The 17766-nt window shown below is 54.0% G+C and overlaps 6 protein-coding genes across 6 annotated transcripts; 2 read left to right on the top strand and 4 right to left on the bottom strand.

The window, feature by feature from the left end:
• Nucleotides 1-564: 564 nt before the first annotated feature.
• Nucleotides 565-2448, bottom strand: W97_08847 (uncharacterized protein; the record flags this gene model as incomplete). Its single annotated transcript, XM_007786714.1, has 1 exon — nucleotides 565-2448. The coding sequence occupies one exon, from the start codon at nucleotides 2446-2448 to the stop codon at nucleotides 565-567; it is 1884 nt and encodes a 627-aa protein (XP_007784904.1).
• Nucleotides 2449-3235: 787 nt separating this feature from the next.
• On the bottom strand, nucleotides 3236-5497 carry W97_08846 (uncharacterized protein; the record flags this gene model as incomplete). Its single annotated transcript, XM_007786713.1, has 3 exons — nucleotides 3236-4653; nucleotides 4715-4810; nucleotides 4858-5497. The coding sequence occupies 3 exons, from the start codon at nucleotides 5495-5497 to the stop codon at nucleotides 3236-3238; spliced, it is 2154 nt and encodes a 717-aa protein (XP_007784903.1).
• A 421-nt stretch (nucleotides 5498-5918) lies between these two features.
• Nucleotides 5919-11415, top strand: W97_08845 (uncharacterized protein; the record flags this gene model as incomplete). Its single annotated transcript, XM_007786712.1, has 2 exons — nucleotides 5919-10820; nucleotides 10897-11415. The coding sequence occupies 2 exons, from the start codon at nucleotides 5919-5921 to the stop codon at nucleotides 11413-11415; spliced, it is 5421 nt and encodes a 1806-aa protein (XP_007784902.1).
• A 449-nt stretch (nucleotides 11416-11864) lies between these two features.
• W97_08844 (uncharacterized protein) lies at nucleotides 11865-12566 on the bottom strand (the record flags this gene model as incomplete). Its single annotated transcript, XM_007786711.1, has 3 exons — nucleotides 11865-12028; nucleotides 12130-12442; nucleotides 12495-12566. The coding sequence occupies 3 exons, from the start codon at nucleotides 12564-12566 to the stop codon at nucleotides 11865-11867; spliced, it is 549 nt and encodes a 182-aa protein (XP_007784901.1).
• Nucleotides 12567-13195: 629 nt separating this feature from the next.
• On the top strand, nucleotides 13196-14722 carry W97_08843 (uncharacterized protein; the record flags this gene model as incomplete). The annotated part of the gene is made up of 1 exon (XM_007786710.1): nucleotides 13196-14722. The coding sequence occupies one exon, from the start codon at nucleotides 13196-13198 to the stop codon at nucleotides 14720-14722; it is 1527 nt and encodes a 508-aa protein (XP_007784900.1).
• A 1842-nt stretch (nucleotides 14723-16564) lies between these two features.
• W97_08842 (uncharacterized protein) lies at nucleotides 16565-17474 on the bottom strand (the record flags this gene model as incomplete). The annotated part of the gene is made up of 2 exons (XM_007786709.1): nucleotides 16565-16699; nucleotides 16752-17474. 2 exons carry the CDS (start codon nucleotides 17472-17474, stop codon nucleotides 16565-16567), a joined length of 858 nt encoding a protein of 285 aa, XP_007784899.1.
• Between the last annotated feature and the right edge of the window lie 292 nt (nucleotides 17475-17766).

Raw genomic sequence — 17766 nt, 5'->3', positions numbered from 1 at the left:
GAACGTGTATGGTGACATGGTTGAGAAGTAATGAGGGGAGGCTATTTGATGCCCCTATGCATAACCAGCATTATCTGCCGGTCTCGGTGCCACTCCGCTCCTGTTGTTCCTCTGAAAGAGAAATCTTCTCAGCTCAGTTTTACATGTCAATTGTACGGTTAAACCGCTTCTATTAGGGATACCTGATACTAAACTCGGCGACCGCGTGCTTGTATCAAAGCTCACCCACCTCCTGGCCCTCTAAGCCTCTCGATTCCTTGAGGGGTGCACCCAGGAAGACTCTCGCACTTAACTCTTGCGTGGGGTAGACGAGGGCGATGACATCCACTCTCTCACCGGCTTCTGCAACCGCCCGAGGGCCTTCGCACACGTCCTGTCCGCCAGGGCTAAGATCTCAGCCGGCAGCGTCGTTTGTCCCCTAGCTTTTACAAGGAGGAAAACACAACCTCTAAAGGGGATATTCAGCTACAAAATGTCTGCGCAAGCGGTAATAGGGAAACGTAGGGGGATCTACTGCCTGTTCGTCCCACTCCGTGCTCTCCGCCATCTGATTCCACCCCAGACTCAACACACCACGAATTCCTCGATTGGCGGATCTCGGTTCATAAACTCGCCATCCATTATACCATGAATGTAGCACTCGCCCACAAGCTGGTATTGTCGGAATGGACCTTCGCGAAGGATGAACGGAACGGCCGCGCCTTGGAACACGCAGATGAGGTCTTGCGCTTGCAGGTGTTTGGGCCCAACACCTATGTGCCCCTGGGAAGTCGTAAAAACCCTTCTACCATCCAGGATTGTAGGTATAAACCTGATACATGGATTGGCTCCCATAATCGCGCTAGGATTAGGCGTTCCCTCAAGAGGAGATGCGTCTACAGCGCCTTGATAGGCAACGAAAGCATTGAGTAATTCCGGTGTCGCTCTACGATTGTATCGGCCTTCTTCTCCGAATATCGCGTATTCCGCATCCGCGATAGGGGTGCGCCATACTGCCTCTTGCTTGTCGTGCTCGCTAGGGTATGCGAATCCATCACTATGGACGAAGTCTTCAATCTCTGCAAAGCAGTGCGTGAGGGCCTCGGCTCCTGCACTACTGTAATCGATACTCCACACTCTCCCAACTCTTGACACTGTGCCGCACCGCGCCCCCGCTAGTCTAAGGGTGTTCCCGCCAACAGCTATCTTGCGTGGGGCCAGAGATTGCCCAGAAGCGTTGTAAAGAGAATGCTTCGGATCCCAAAATGTGTGCCCACATCTCATGGACCAGTCCGGCACCCAGGATGGAAGATTGCTCTGTTGCTTCGGAAACTTGCACCTGGACAGTATTTGCAGATCCTCCTGAGCTTCGAGAAACCCTCTGGCTACATCTGTATATATAACCTGACATGATTTTGAATAGTCTGCGTGTATGTTTAGCTCTTCAGTATCACTCGCCATTCCTAGTAATCCTAGGACATGATCTCTCGGGTCCGTTGCTTTCAGTCCAGTGATAGTGAGGACTCGACTCTTGAGGGGTGCAGCGTCCTGATTATGGCCTAGAATAGCTGCTTCGAGTACTCGTGGATGGCAAGTCTGCAACTGCGGGGACACCCGACTGAAAGCCTCATCTAATGCGCCATTAAGAGCTGCGCTGAGCAATGGCAGTTCGTAGAGCGCGCTGAAAGCAAGATGCAGAAAATGAAATGGTATATCCGCATTGCCGCAGACAACAAGTACGTCGTTGGCAAGAGTTACTTCTTGCACGACCCACACTCTGTCCCACCAGGCACGGCGAAACAAGGAGCACACGACATCCACGGGAAACTGAGGGGTAGTCTCTGGAGAAAAGAGCTTGGAGAAGAGCTCGTAACGCTCTTGCAGGCATGGACCATCCGGCATCTCAAACAATTTCCGACCAACGTAATCCAGACTCTCGATAGCCAAATCGCTGTCGCCAGCAGCTGGACCCAACCAGGCTAATACCAGAGCGGCTTCGCGGTAGATGTTTCCCATCTGCCCTACTTGACTGCTTTTCTCGACATTGTCGTTCTGGTTGATACAAACCGCGTCGATCCAAAGTGCAAGAGAGTGCCACTGCCGCTGCAGATGCTCCAGAGCGCTGAGCAAATTCTCCGTCACGTAGAAGATCCGGCCTTCCAACAGTATCGGCCGTTTGACTGTCGCATCGCCCCACGTGTAGGACAGGCCAAGGTATACAGGCTGATCGTCGAGCGATACGTGTCTGATGGTGCAAGTTATGAGTTGTTTCTCCTTGCCTGCTCGTAGCGTGCGCGGTAGGAGCTCGAGAACGCGGATTTCTCGTCGATCAGGCTCGAGCGGCCGATACTGGAAAGTCGCCGTCGTTTCTGGAGCTGGAACCAGGCCTGCTAGGCGCTTCAAGGCGGAGAAATGATACGGCTTGGATGCTGAACCGTAAGCGGCTGTCCGGGCTCTGTAGGACGGCATTTGACACTGGAAGGCGAGGACCTGCGTAGACTACTGGAAACTTCACTCGGAAAGTAACTCAAGATGTGAGACGTGGGGAAATTTGGACTCTGTCGCGAATGTTTCAAGCCTGAAGGTGAAGCTGGAGCTGAAGTCTAATGATCGGGACGAGCGCCACAGCTGATGCCCAGGAGTCCAACTTCTATTCAAACTGCGGATGCAGACAAGCTGTGCTCGCCTCATGAGTGCACCTAGTGGTCCGTACGACAGTGGGTAATAGGAGCGAATGAGAATAATTTTGAGGAGTGCTGTGGGAGGTCGTCTGATGCCCCTTATGTCCAGGTTATTGGTAACGTTCGTGCATCAACGCTGACTATCCCAAGATCTCTTTGGACGGGAGCATTGAAAGTACATCGCTGGCACACGTAATCTGTGTGTTTTTCCTGATCTGGCACTTACGACACTCAAGTAGATGTTCCTAAGCCGCTGTTCTGCGGTGTCTCATCCAAACGGAAAACCATGGATAGATCGGTCTGGCCGCTTCCGGAACGCCAGCGCTAAGTAGCACTCGTAAGTGGGGAGTTTTTCAAGGCGCAGAATAGTGGATGAATTAGTTCCATTGTCACTAGCGATGAGCTCGGTAGACGTTTACAGTTACTCTACTTGACCCGCTCATAACTCTTAGCCATCGCTAGCCATCCTCCGTATCCAAAACTCTCCCAGCGACGGTAAACCCGCATCGAACACCGGCGACCAATACTCAGCAATTCAAGAGCGCCTTAGGGGTATCGCGCAACACAAAACACAATCACTCCTCCTCATCTAACTCCCCACCAACCTCCGCCCACCCAGCCGCCCACCTTCTCCCCTCGGCCTCCCCACCAAGCCTCAGCTCCCTAGCCTGGGCCCCCTCCCTCCAACACCTCGCCGAGAAGTCGTCGCTGATAGTAATGAGATCCCCCTCAGATGTCCACGTCGAGCCGGTCACCTCTCTTGAGTGCCCACGCACAAGCGCCGTACCGTTCTCGTAGACGGGGATGGTGTCGTTAATACGTGCTGAGGCGACGCCGCTCGTGGATCTCCGGGGGACGGGACGTCGGGGTGGTGGTGTAGATGCCGGTGTGGTGTCCTCGGAGTCGTTGTGGGGGTCGCTGCGAGCAAGCTTGAGGAACGTCTCATCCGTCGGGAAGAGCACGGGACACCCATCACTGCTCCCCACAGCGAGCATCTCGGGTCTGTCGCCTACTGCCTTCCGCAAAGACGTCTTGACGTAGAAAGAAGTCGCGTGGAACTTCGGGTGTCTGAAGCCGTACAGCGGGCCCAGGCCCTCTTTGCTCTCGCTGCCGTAGCGGTGCCGACTGGACAATGCCGAGAACTCGGGCGCCGTGCCCAGAATCAGGTGGTTCGTCGAGTACGCGTAGACCGTGCTGTCCCTGCTGAGCGCATAGAGCCGCGCGCCATCGCCGCTCAGCGCGATGGAGTTGATGCCGAAGTGGCGGTGCCGGCTGTGCGAGTCCGGCTGCTTGGTCGATGCTACTGCGATGGCAGGGCCCCGGCGTGAGGGACGGCTACGGATGTCCCAGAGCTTGACACAGGTGGAGGCTTCGGAGGCGGTGAGTAAGAGATGCGAGCGGCTTGCCGGTAGGAAAGATAAGGCCGTGATGGACACGTCGCCACGTCTCGAGGGATTCTCACCCCTCAGTAACGCGTCTCTCCCACTGGCCGCATTTGCGATGTTCTGCAAGGCTCCTAGTGGTTGGCGGTCCGTGTGCGCACCGGCAATGGAATTGTAGACGGTCGCGTAAGTTACTTTGTGCTGATCATTTACGCGGCTGCTGAGGCCAGGCTCTAGGGGAATGCGAAGATCTTGGATTGCGCCCTCCGACCCTTTACACCTCAGGTCCCACAACTGTACAGTACCGTCCCGGCTTGATGTCGCGATAACATTGTCGTTGTCCGGCTGGAAGCACACCTGCTTCACGGAAGACACGTGGCCAGCCATTACGTATTTCGTCCGCTGGGTTTGCATATCGATCACGTGAGCCGTTTGGTCTCCGGATGCTGTTGCCAGAAGTAGGTCATCCGATGAGAAAGCTAGGTCCATGACGGCATTGCTGTGGGTACGGAATGATATATGCGCCTGCGTGAACGGTGGCTTGCCGTCTTTGGCGGATTCGAGAAGCGTTATACTCCCGTCTTCATCCCCGATGGCGACTAGTGTATTCGCTGGAGCGGCCATGTCAGTCGAATGTTTTTAACAGAGAACGGTCTAAAATGGTAAACGTACTGTTGCAACTAGCCGTACAGAACGGCAATGATGGGCTTGCAAACTGATGGCAGTCTTCCGGCATGCTGTAGAAATCGGACGTTTGGTCGTGCCAGTCTGCAGGGGTCAGCAGCAATTTGCGGTGAGCAGCGATGTATACTGACCGGCGCAATGATCATTACGTCTCCCCCTATCCCTAACAGACAGCCCGCCGAATGAGCGCTGCAGAATCCGTGCAGCGGTGCCGGTGGCTTTTATTCGACGTATACGTGCAGGCTCAGACGGTGCCTCCACAGGACTCGAGCCTCGAACAGACAATCCATCTTCATCGTCCTCGATTGCGGGTACTTGAGCGATCGAGGGGCTAACCGACCGTCCTCGTTTAGACGGTGAAGGCTGCATCGGCGAGCTCGCGGGAGAAGGTAAGAGCCCATTGTATTTCCGCTTCGATCCAAGCCTAGGTGTGCTGATGTTCTCCTGGTCCTCAGATGTTATATCCGCGAAGGATACAGTCTTCCTCGGGGTCCCCAACTTGGATGGTGCGCTGCCATTCCGCCCATTGCGGGTGATATCGCGCAATTGCCTCCCTGATTTGCCGGTAGAAGCCCCTCCTCCTCTCGTACTCGAGGATGTGCGCGGCGTGAAGAAGCGGGTAAAGCGTTTGGGGGTAATAGGTGGTGGTTTCTTAGGCTTCCTGCTACCTGTACTTGACGAAGGTGCAAGCGGCGATGACGCAAATGGCTCTGACGGTGCGTGTTGGGAAGGGAGTTCCTGCGAGGAGAAGATGTGAATTTGGTCTGCCATTGCTGCAGCAGAAGAGGATGCGGGCTATACTCGAGCTTAAGAAAGGATGCGCATTGGAGGCTGGGGATATATGTAGGGCATAGTACTGGGGGACGTGGGAACTTTAAGCTTGAGGTTGGCGTTCGACGCGAAAAGGCACGGGAGCTTGGGCCGGACGCGCGCCAGAACTTCCGAAGAAACCGCGCGGGGAACGCCGCCTCTGCAACTTTTTTTGCCAGGTCCCGCAAGAGGCCTGCAGAGAGATCAATATCGAACACTTTGCTGTGATGTTCCTTTTGAAATGTCGATGAACTCGACAACAAGCCGCAGGACAGTTTGAGGTGTGTTCGTCATAAAAATATATCTTTGCGCCAAACATCAGTTGTGCAAGTACCACAGCTTTCCCCACATCATACGATCAACTCCAAACACCACCGAGGGAATGGCGCCAATGAAGAGGAGCGCAGATGGGGGAAGTGGAGGGACCAGCAAGCCGAAGCACTCTGCAGACGACCGCGCCGCAAAACGACAGCGAAAGTCCGAACCGTCTACAAACGAAACCAAGGTCAAGCCTTCAAAGCCGGCGGCGCAAACCGATAAGACACCGTCCACGAAGTCATCGATCCTTCAGCAAGGCGAAAAAGCGTTCCCTAGGGGTGGGGCGAGTGTCTTGACACCCCTCGAGCACAAGCAGATCCAGATCCAGGCGACGCAGGATGTCTTGTTCGAGCAGTCTGGACAGAAGCGGCGAGATGCAGACGCTGAGAGCGGAGATGAGAACATGGATATTGATGAGGCTGCAGAAGGCATGGCGAAGAAGCAGAAAAGGAGGAAGGGAAAGGATCACAAAAAGACCGCTGCTGTGCCGAAAGAAGAGCCGCGCATGAAAACCGAGGGACTCAGCTACAAGAGGATTGTACCCGGAACTATGGTTTTGGGACAGGTCACGCAGGTGACTTCGCGGGACGTAGTGCTCGCGCTGCCCAACAACCTCACGGGCTTCATACCTCTCACCGCTGTCTCTGACCAGCTTACCCAACGGATAGAAAAACTACTCCAAGAGGATGAAAGCAATACAGAAGCCGATGAAGCGCAAGAGGATGAAGACATCGTATTGAGCAAGTTCTTCTCGGTCGGCCAATATTTGCGTGCGTATATCACATCGACAACAGAAGAATCTGCCTCGAAGGGTCCTAGCAGGAGTAAAAGGCATATAGAGCTTTCGATCAATCCGAGACAGGCCAACAGTGGTCTTACAAAATCTGATCTCGTGATCAACAGCATGATCCAGGCCTCTGTGGTAAGCGTGGAGGACCACGGTCTCGTGATGGACCTAGGTCTTGAGGACGGCTCGGTCAGAGGCTTCATGTCCTCGAAAGAGGTCGGCCACGGTGTTGACCATAGCAAAATCGAAGAAGGCGCTGTGTTCCTTTGCATAGTCACGGGACTTAGTTCGAACGGAAAGATTGTCAAGCTATCAGCAGACCATCAGAAGGCTGGAAACATCAAGAAATCGCACTTCCTATCGGAAGCACCCACAGTCAACGTGTTCCTGCCAGGAACTGCTGTCGAGGTGCTAGTCACTGATGTCTCTTCTACCGATGTGGCAGGTCAGATTATGGGCATGCTCGACGCGACTGCAGACCTTGTGCATTCGGGTGCAGGCGAGAGCCAAACGGATATAAGCAACAAGTACAAGATAGGATCCAAGATCAAAGCTCGAGTTATCTCCACCTTTCCTACAGCCGAGCCTCGGAGAGTAGGAGTTTCTCTTCTAGATCACGTCCTGTCACTATCGCCTCGCAAATGCCTAGACGCAAAGGGCCCGAAAGACCCACTGCAAGTGCATCCGGTATCCTCTTATGTTGAGGAAGCAAAAGTGGTAAAAGTACTGGCTCGTACTGGCCTGTATATGGATGTCGGTGTCAAGGGTGTCCTAGGCTTTGCACACATCTCCAGACTGAGCGACAGCAAGGTCGATACCCTGACAGAAACAACGGGCGCTTACAAAGTAGGCTCAACGCACAGAGCTCGTGTAATCGGCTACAACCCTGTAGATGGGGTTTACCTTGTTTCTCTCGAGCCGCGTATACTTGAACAATCGTTCCTCCGCATTGAAGACGTCCAGGTTGGCCAAGTGGTCAAGGGCAAGGTAGAAAGACTTCTGATCACCGCCAAAGGCGCTCCCGGTGTTATCGTAAGCCTTGCCGAGGGCATCACCGGGCTTGTGCCCGAGATGCACATGGCGGACGTTCACTTGCAACATCCCGAGAAGAAGTTCCGAGAAGGCACGGCTGTTACTGCAAGAGTTCTTTCAACAGATCTCGAGAAGCGGCAGATCCGCCTCACGCTGAAGAAGTCCTTAGTCAACTCCGAGACAGACATCTGGTTCGATTACGCTCGCATATCGCCTGGCTCACAGTCCCTGGGCACCTTAATCAAGATAGACCGTGCAGGCGCCGTGGTCCAGTTCTATGGCTCAGTGCGCGCCTTTCTGCCGGTATCAGAGATGAGCGAAGCGTATATCCAAGACCCTTCCCAGCACTTCCGGATCGGCCAAGTAGTGAGCGTGTACGCAATGTCCGTTGACGCTGCCAACGGAAGAATGACCGTCACATGCAAAGATCCCTTCACCTCCGGAAAAATCAACCAGGAGGCTCTCAGAGGAGTGCAAATCGGTGCAGTAGTAAACGGAACGCTCTTAGAAAAGTCTGCCGAAAGCGTTACGGTTGAGCTTGCGGATTCGGGCCTAAAAGGACTTCTACGGTTGGGACACCTGACAGACGGATCTGATCAAAAGAACTACTCGTCGATGAAGCGGCTCCGGGTCGGACAGACCTTGCAAGACCTCGTTGTGATAGAGAAGCTCGACAAGAAGATCCCAGTCGTACTTTCCAACAAGCCCAATCTTCTGGAGGCGGCCAAAGCAGGCACTCTTATTGCTGCTTTCGCAGACGTCAGTGAAGGCCAGAAGCTCAATGGATTTGTGCGGAACGTGACCGATGAGAGAGTCTTTGTGCAGTTCGGAGGCGGCCTTGTAGGACTTCTATTCAAGTCTCAGATGACAAAGGAGGCGCAAGATTTACCGGGCTTCGGCCTACGGAGGGATCAGTCGATATCTGTGACTGTTCTTACTGTCGACCACAGCAATGAGCGATTTCTACTCACACTACGACCGCTAAAGGAGCAGGTTGAAAAGCCGCCAACACAGCCACCGGCAGGCGTGGACGACACGCTCGCCAACCCGGTTGATGGCGAATCCCAGACCATTGCGGACTTCACTCTGGGCAAACCCACCATGGCGTTGATCACGGCGGTCAAATCTACACAGCTCAACGTACAGCTGGCGGACAACATACAGGGCAGAGTAGATGTCTCCGAGGTGTTTGAGGAGTGGGAAGACATCAAAGATAGGAAGCAGCCACTGAAGCAGTTCAAGGCAAAGCACAAGATCCCGGTAAAGGTGCTCGGCATACATGATGCGCGCAACCACCGCTTCCTCCCGATCACACATCGCACGGGCAAGATACCTGTGTTCGAACTCACGGCTAAGATGAAGAGCCAGCTTTCTTCTGAGGCGGACCTGCTCACACTGGACAAGGTGCAAGTGGGATCATCTTACATCGCTTTCGTCAACAACATCAGCGACGACTGTGTCTGGGTCAACATCACGCCGAATGTCCGCGGTCGCATCGGCCTTATGGATCTCGCGGAGGACGTCTCGCTTCTGAACAACCTCGAGCAAAATTTCCCGGTTGGCTCCGCTGTGCGTGTCCGCGTCAAAGCTGTCGACGCTAGCAAGAACCGTCTGGATCTCTCCGCTACTTCGTCTTCCTCTTCTCTACCCGTAACACTGCAAAACCTGAGCAAAGGCATGGTACTGCCAGCGCGTGTAACTAAGGTTACCGAACGGCACATCATGGTCCAGCTCAGCGACACAATCTCAGGCCCCGTAACCCTGACCGAGCTTGCGGACGACTATGCTCAAGCGAATCCGACCGTGCATCAGAAGAACGACGTCGTTCGTGTCTGTGTCTTGGACGTCGATGCGCCGAATAAGAGAGTCGTCCTCTCCACCCGGCCATCCCAGGTCCTGAGCTCGTCTCTTCCGGTCAAGGATCCCCATGTCGCAAGCGTCAGCCAGCTGAAGGTCAACGATGTCGTGCGCGGCTTCGTCAAGAACGTCGCGGAGAAGGGCCTTTTCGTTAGCCTGTCGCCGAAAATCACGGCATTTGTACGCATATCGGACCTCTCGGACGCGTTCATCAAGGACTGGCGGTCGGCGTTTGAGATTGACCAGCTGGTCACCGGTAAGGTGGTTGCTGTTGATCCAGAAATCAATCACGTGCAGTTAAGCTTGAAGGCATCCATTCTAGACAAGGACTACGTGGCCCCACTGTCCTATGACAATCTCGAAGTCGGACAGATCGTCACGGGCAAGGTCCGGAAGGTCGAGGATTTCGGTGTGTTCATCGTGGTCGACAATTCGGCTAATCTGAGCGGCTTGTGCCATCGCAGCGAAATCGCCGACGGGAAGGTGGAGAATGTCAAGAAGTTGTACAACGAGGGCGACGCTGTCAAGGCTGTGGTGCTGAAGATCGATGCGGAGAAGCGGAGGGTCAACTTCGGGCTCAAGGCGTCGTACTTCCAGGACGCTGCCGATGAGGATATGAGCGACGCTGAAGATGGAGTTGATGGAGGCGTTGATTTGGTCGACGGAGCCAGCGAAGATGATGAGGAGTTGGAGCACGGGGGTGTCGATCTTGCAGATGTAAAGGGTATCGACAGCGCTGGGACAGACGAGGAAAACTCCGCTGATGAAATGGACGTCGACGAACCGGTCGCTGCGAAAAAGGTTAACGGTCTAAGCACATCCGGCTTCGACTGGACCGGCACTAGCCTGGGACAAGATCAGGATGACGCTCAACAACACTCCGATACCGAGGAGGACACGGGCAAGAAGAAGAAGCGCCGCAAGCCAGAAATCAAGGTGGATAAGACCGGCGATCTAGACAAGTACGGCCCTCAGTCCGTCGCAGATTTCGAGCGCCAGCTGCTCGGCCAACCAAACTCGTCGAGTCTGTGGATCCAGTACATGGCCTTCCAGCTGCAGCTCAGCGAGGTCGGCAAAGCGCGAGACATTGCAGAGAGGGCGCTTCGAACCATTAACATCCGCGAAGACGAGGAGAAGATGAACGTCTGGATCGCGCTGCTCAACCTGGAAAACACATACGGCAGCGACGAGACGGTCGAGGAAGTTTTCAAGCGCGCGTGCCAGTACAACGACGTGCAAGAGATTCACGAGCGCCTCGCGAGCATCTATATTGACTCTGGCAAGCACGATGTAAGTAGCTTATTCCCCCTTTTACCAGGTCTATCTCCTACATCCCAAAGCCAGCCCGGCTGACAGTTCCCCACAGAAAGCAGACAATCTCTTCCAAGCAATGACCAAAAATAAAGCCATAACCTCCTCCCCCTCCTTCTGGCTAAACTACGCCACTTTCCTCATGACCACCCTCAACGACCCCGCCCGATCCCGCTCCCTCCTCGCCCGCGCCATGCAGTCCGTCCCCAGCATCCAGCACCGCCAGCTAACCGCCAAATTCGGCGCGCTGGAGTTTCAGTCACCGAACGGCGACGCCGAGCGCGGCCGCACCATCTTCGAGGGCTTGCTGTCTGCGTACCCGAAGCGCTGGGATCTGTGGGATATGTTGGTCGATTTGGAGAAGACGCATGGAGAGAAGGAGAATGTGAGGCGTTTGTTCGAGAGGATGAGCGCGCTGAAGATGAAGAGAAGGAGGGCGGCGTTTGTATTTAGGAAGTGGCAGGAGTGGGAGGAGGCGGGTGGGGATAAGAAGGCGGTTGAGAGGGTTAGGGCGAGGGCGGAGGAGTATTTTGAGAGGATTGGGAAGGAGGGGGATAAGGAGGGGGAGGAGTAGGGTGTGTTGGATTCCGCATTTTGACGTTGTTCGGAAATGATACGAGCTGAGGGTTTAGTATTCGTGAAGGTTGCCGCGCCACTGTAGATATTGATGGAATGGCTGCCGGTAGATGTCATGCCCATTGATGATTGTATATCGCACTTCTTAGCTTGCTTCGCTTGGTCTACTAGAGAAAATAGTTGGCCCTGGAGATCCCTCTGCTCTCCATATAAGGACCACTGGCGAGCAGCTGCCGGTTTCAAACTGGCTGTGCCCAACCACATCCAGCTCGCTCCGAACTACCCTAGTGTACTGTCGCCCAGCGCAGAACAGTTCCTAAGCCGTCCGTCTTTCGGCCTGCTGCTCTCAATATCGACAGCCATTCCGACGGAGCGGCCGACCAGACCCTCAACAGCCAGAAAAGGTCCAAGGACTCAACGTCTGAGCACGTGACCCTTCCCTCCTCTTCATTTCTTCCCCTTCTTTCTCTTCTTCCCTCCACCTCCCCCTGCCTGGGGCGCGGCCTTCGTCTCCGACGCCCCAGGTTTCGCCTCCTTACCTGCCGCATCCGATACAGGTGTGCTCAGGCCTGGTCCCTGTTCCGTGGGCGGTGCATCCACCATTGTGGCATCTATACACCTCTCTTCAGCCAAATCTGTCCCTCTACCTCGGGCCTGTGTCTGTAGCCTCGGCCCCACTAGAAACTACTGTAACATAGAGAGGGGGACATACCCTCAGCAAGCTCCGCCAACCCAGCCATCCCCCGCCCCAGTTTCCCCAGACTCGCAATCAACCGCCCTACCTCAGCCGCTTTTGTGGTCTGGTATTTCAGGCAGACGCCGGACTCGGGGTCGAATGTCTTTAGCGTGAGTGTCGCTTTGGGACCAGCGGGTTGTGAGGACGGCGCTGGGGTTGTGGAGATTGTAGTGTCGGAGGTATTGGCGTCGGCGGTCGTGTCTGAAGCTCGGGCTTGGGCTTTGCGTTTCCGGCGGGCTGTAGCAGAGGAGGTCGAGGAGGAGATGGTGTATTTGGAGGTTATGCGTGTCTGTGGGAGGGGTTAGCGGGGTTGCGGAGAGAAGGGGTAAGGGGAGACGGACGGTGGTAGGGCGCGCTTGGAGGAGGAGGGAGGATTGGTGGAACCATTCTTGGCTGGTGGTGAAGTAGGGCATTTTCACTGTGTGAAATGTGGAGGGATCAGAGGTTTGGAGGTTTGGAGGTTTGAAGGTTTGAGAGGCCGTGGTGATAGCCCAACGAGGGGTCCGAGGTGGAGGGCAGTTTTTCGCGAGGCGCTTGGGCCAGGTACGTAAGAGTAGACGAGCACATTTGACCTCAGAAGATCATTGCATCCCTCAACTCGGAGGTCTGAGGCCGAGGATAAATTCTGCAAGCATTATAGGGAGTCGGATTTCCATAGCTTGAGAGTTTGAGGTTGTCTCAAGGCAAGATCATCTCCCTGCGAAGGCTGACTATCACAAACCCACTTGCTCGAGTACACTCGGGGCAAAAGCACGACCAGTCATACAAGAGTCCGCCTGAGTAAATTCTGCCTAGTTTGGCCCATTTCTGCTATAGATATCGAGAATCTGTACTGCTCTTCTTGTCCACTTGGGATCCGTAGTTCAACTCGGTCTGTTTCAGGCTGAGCATCTCTTGCAAGTTCGAGAAACCTGTATAGAGAGAGAAAGTTCGGGCCATACCTCAATTCAGAAAAATACTCTTCTGCGCACTCTTCGGCTTCCAGCGTTTGTTAGCCAAGGCCTTCCATCGATTTGGAGTATCTTTCCACGAATCAGTCAAAATGGCAGTCGAAACTCAGGTGCAGAGAATACACTTGGATGAACAGCCACTTGTAGCACGCAATCGAGGTGCTCACGGTGCTGCACCGACTATCCTACGAGTTCAGGAACATACAGACCGGTGTAAGGCTATCCTAGATGAGCTTGACCGATTCTTTCAGTTCTTGGAAAGTAAGGGACAGCGCACGCTTCCGTACAGGACGTTCCGAAACGAGATCCAGACTGAGTTCGTGGCTTTAGAGAAGCTACACAGGCTCGAGGCAGCCGGAGAGAACGTTCAGAACAGGCTTGACAGCTCCAACCTCAAGTTCTACGAAGCGGTTTGGGCTGCCGCGAAGCAATCTTCTGGCCTTCTCGGACTGAGAAGATGGTTCTACGGGGCACCTATGCAGTCCTCGAAAGCAAAAGTCAAGAAAGGCGACCGATCGGCTGTACTCGTGGATGTCGTTACCAAAAGAGGCTCCGAATGGATCAAAGTTAGCACGACTACTCAGAAGCGAGTACTGTTCGACTTAGCGAAGCAGGGCTGGCAAAACGGGTACTCTTCAGACGAGAACGATGAAGGAGAGGACCAGCATAACCTCAGCGATGGAAGTGACGCTGACGAGATTCTGCTGATACGCACTGCTGAAGACCTAGCAAATGCTGCGAAGGCAGAGCTGATCGTCCCCCGTATCCGTTTCATCTTTACCCGTCTCGAGACGGGCATGAGCGCTGAGACAGATGCTGTGCTCGACAGGATCCGGGCGACAGGTGCTATCGTGCAGTGTGCGGACGAGCTCGAGGATCCGCCTGCTCTCGACGATGTTCTGCAAAATCTTATGATCGACGAGTTCGAGGACTTCTCCCACGTGTTGAATATCGACTGTACCATCCTTATCGCGCTAGCTTCGGACATATGCCATGTCAAGATTCCACAGGAACTACGACGTCATCGGCAGATCTTGGATCAGATCAAGGCGGAAGAGAAGGAGCCATTTCTCTCTACCTTCGTGTATCCGGCTCTGGAGGGGCATCCGCTTGTATGCACTGCCAAGGCTGCTGAGCACATGCGCAGACTCACACAGAAAATCGGCACTGATTCTGAGAGGGCGAGAATGGCAATCGTTGTGGGTGAAGATGCCACCAAATCGGCCGAGGCCCTGCGCAAGGAATTCCAGGCCCTTTCGATCCATCCAGTCCCCGCTGGACTACAGCTGCCGATCAAGGTGGTTGACGTTGACTTCAATGATCTAGCATTGCCACCGGTCGTCGATGCCGTTGCACCAGAGCTCACCGATATCAACAAGTCTGTATTCTTCTACGGCTGGGCAAACAGGAACACCACTGTTTCATCGAACCTTGGTGTGGTCAAACAAATACGGTCTTTAATCGCAAGGCATCGCACTAGCACAGAAGAGAAAGGCCCGGACGTCTGGATTGCCCCGTATGCGATGTCTCTGTTGGCCAACGAGAAGAAGAAAGGCGATGAGCATGGAGCTCCTAGGGCCAGGAATCTGGCTGAAACGGCACGTTTGAGCGGCCGATGAATTGAAGCCAGCAGGCCGTATGTAGACCTGTTGTATGATTGGCGAATAGCGCACTTGATCCGCAAGACGTGCACATATCACGCACGTGGGGCTCTGTGTTGGTGAATGCGGTCCCGGTTACCATTAAAATGCTGAAACTTCTCTTCATTTCCCTCTTAGAACATTCAACAACAAGATTTGAACACCTTATCTAGAAGCAACAAGTCACCATCGTAGTCATCGCCATGTCGACGTCTGCCAACAAACGCTCAGCTGATGATACCGCTAAAGTGACTACATGTACCACACACCATGTATATTCCGCATGCTAACAGTGTGTGAGGCCATGCAACCACATGAGAAGAAGAGGAAGCCTAAACCCACCAGCTTCAACTGGGATGAATTGGAGGCCCCGTTGCGACGCAAGGACGATGACGCGAACATATTGAAGCCATTGACTGTGTTACGGCGTGCTTGCTCTCATCCTGATGATATTCGTGTGACTGACACCGTGCTCACAGGTAGCTGCTTCAAATCCTGACGATGGTGACGACGATCACGAAGAACTCAGAGAGCGAGCAAACAAGCGATCGACCATCAACAGCTACGTGCAGAAGAACGGAAGACAGCCATCTATAGTTGCTCCATCGACGATACCTACTCAACCGACGGTATCAGCGGTTCAAGCAAAGCCGCCCAAGGATGCATACAAGGTATATACATTATGTCCTAGTGTCGTTATGGACCACATGCTGATTAAGCTAGATTCCTGGATTTCGGGACCATGCAACGAGAAAGGCAGTCGCAGGCAAGGATCCGCACGATCTATCAGTCATACTCAGCCGATACCTCTCCCTAGACCGATCCCTCCGTGTGACCAAGGCTGAGCATGTTATCCTCCAGACGGCGCTTGCGAAGAGATTCGGCACCGCCCCTTCCATTTCCGAACTCCAGGAAATTCGAAAGGAATATCTGATGTACAGAGGCGATGTGCCTTTTCAAAAGACTTGGGCGTACGTAGAATGGGCCGCGCGTGCCCGCCGGGAATGGATGTTGAACAAGGATGGTCGGTATCGGATTCTGGACCTAACACCGGATGCCGTTTGCTACACATTCCCTGAATATGGGGTGACGGAGGAGGGGATGAAGCGGATTCGAGATACATTTTGTTTCCTCGTCATTCTGAACAGGGCCCGCAGCTGATGCTTGGATGCATCTCTTGTTGTCATTTCCTTCAAATCTGCATCCTGTGACGAGCATGGAGCTCCAAGGGCTAGGCATCTGGCCGAAACGGCGCGTTTAGGCGGATGATGACTTCGCGCTAGCAGACCGAAGGGCCACCCGAAACGTTCGTTGCCGTGTTTTTGCTCCAGTTCGTTCAATACTAGATTCACGTTTAAACTGGACTTATAATCCTGTCGAGCGTAGAGCAGCTAGACTAACTCTATGCGATAAAGAGTAAAAGATGTCCAGCAGTTTAGCACTTTAATGCATCGTTCACGTAAGGTGTTTCTGATTTGTGGACTGTCCTTCTGATTGTCCACCTCCAGGCCTACGAGAAGCCCTCAATGCGGCAACCGCCATTTCGGATGGCCCTTGACCGTAAAGTGGACCTGTCGCTGTTCCAGTGCAACCCGGTGGACGGCGTACTTGTTCAGCGGGAAACGCATATGTCACGTATTTCGAACTGGTCATTGTAGCCCTAAACTGAGAGGGTCACCAAAACGCTATTGAACATAGTAGACATAATAGAACCTTGGGAGTACGTTTTCCTGCAACGCCATATCGAACGCCTGATGCCTCTATCAACCATTGACCAGGTATTTACAATGCACAGACGCCACATTCGACGAAGTGAAACTTTTACCAAGCACCAACAATGCCAGCGATGGGAATATCTATGCCAGTGGTGTACGACGCAGTGTCACTCAACAAGTAAACGTACGCGCCTCCGAGCTCCTGAGGCATTGCTAGACGAGGCATACCACCGTAGTATTGCTGGGAGTTTTGTTAGTAGCTGTACCCATACGACAGGGATTAGTTCACTTACCATCTTCAGATCCCAGTCTGGCGCCCTTTCTACATAGTACGTCATAGCCGTCCTCACGAAGCCAGGCGATATTGAGTTGACACGAATCCCATGCTTCGCCCACTCCATCGCAAGGGTATGCGTCATGTTGCGGACCGCAGCCTTAGTGCCGCCATACGGTGCCGACGGCGCTGCGCGATTGGGCCGGTACGAGGTCATGGACGCGGTAAAGACGATGCTGCCCTTGACGCCGAGCTCGATGAACTTCCGCGCCGCGATCTGGGCGCAGGAAAAGGCGCCGAAGACGTTGAGATTGAAGAGTTTCTCGACCTCTTCGCGGGAGAAGTTCAGCGCGGGCTGGTGCTTCGTCATGCCGGCGTTGCAGACCATGCCGTGGATTGCGCCTTCGGCCTCAACGATGCTGTTTATGGCGGACTCGACGCTGGACTCGACCGTCACGTTCGTCTGGATGTACTTGAAGTTGGGGTGCTTCTTTTGTAGCGCGAAGAAGTCTTCGCTAGGATCCATGAGATCCAGAGAGTAGACAATTTTGGCGGAGTTGGCGAGACAGACTTCTGCTATGCCCAGGCCGATGCCTCGGTTTGCGCCTGTAATCGCTATGACCTTATCTTTGAGTGTTATGGCCCAGTTCTGGTCCGCTGGTGGTTGGGTCGTGAGGAAGGGCATCGCCTCGTCTGCCATCGTTTCGTGGGAAGAGCCGTTTACACCGTTTGTGCCGTTCATGGTCATTGCGTTCTTTCTGTTGATGGTCTCGAGTTTGGATGAAGGGGGATTCTATGAGTAAGTGATGCTGCGGGGGTGACGCTGACTGTGATTGAGAATCAGTAGTGGAGCAGAAGAGCTTATGAGGAACAACGAAGACTGAAGACCAGCGCTGCCCACAGCTGCATATATAACCTCCAAAACATTTACCAGGAGTTCTTCCTGATGCCGGTCTTTCTCCACAAGGACCACTCTACCGGAGCCGTTCGTAGACAACATCCCCGCTATCATGACGCTCGGAATCAATGTCCGG

This window comes from Coniosporium apollinis, assembly GCF_000281105.1.
Source record: "Coniosporium apollinis CBS 100218 chromosome Unknown supercont1.65, whole genome shotgun sequence".
Taxonomy (NCBI): Eukaryota; Fungi; Ascomycota; class Dothideomycetes; genus Coniosporium; species Coniosporium apollinis.
The sequence above is the reverse complement of the archived record's forward strand: the minus strand, read 5'-3'. Positions and strand labels throughout refer to the sequence as shown.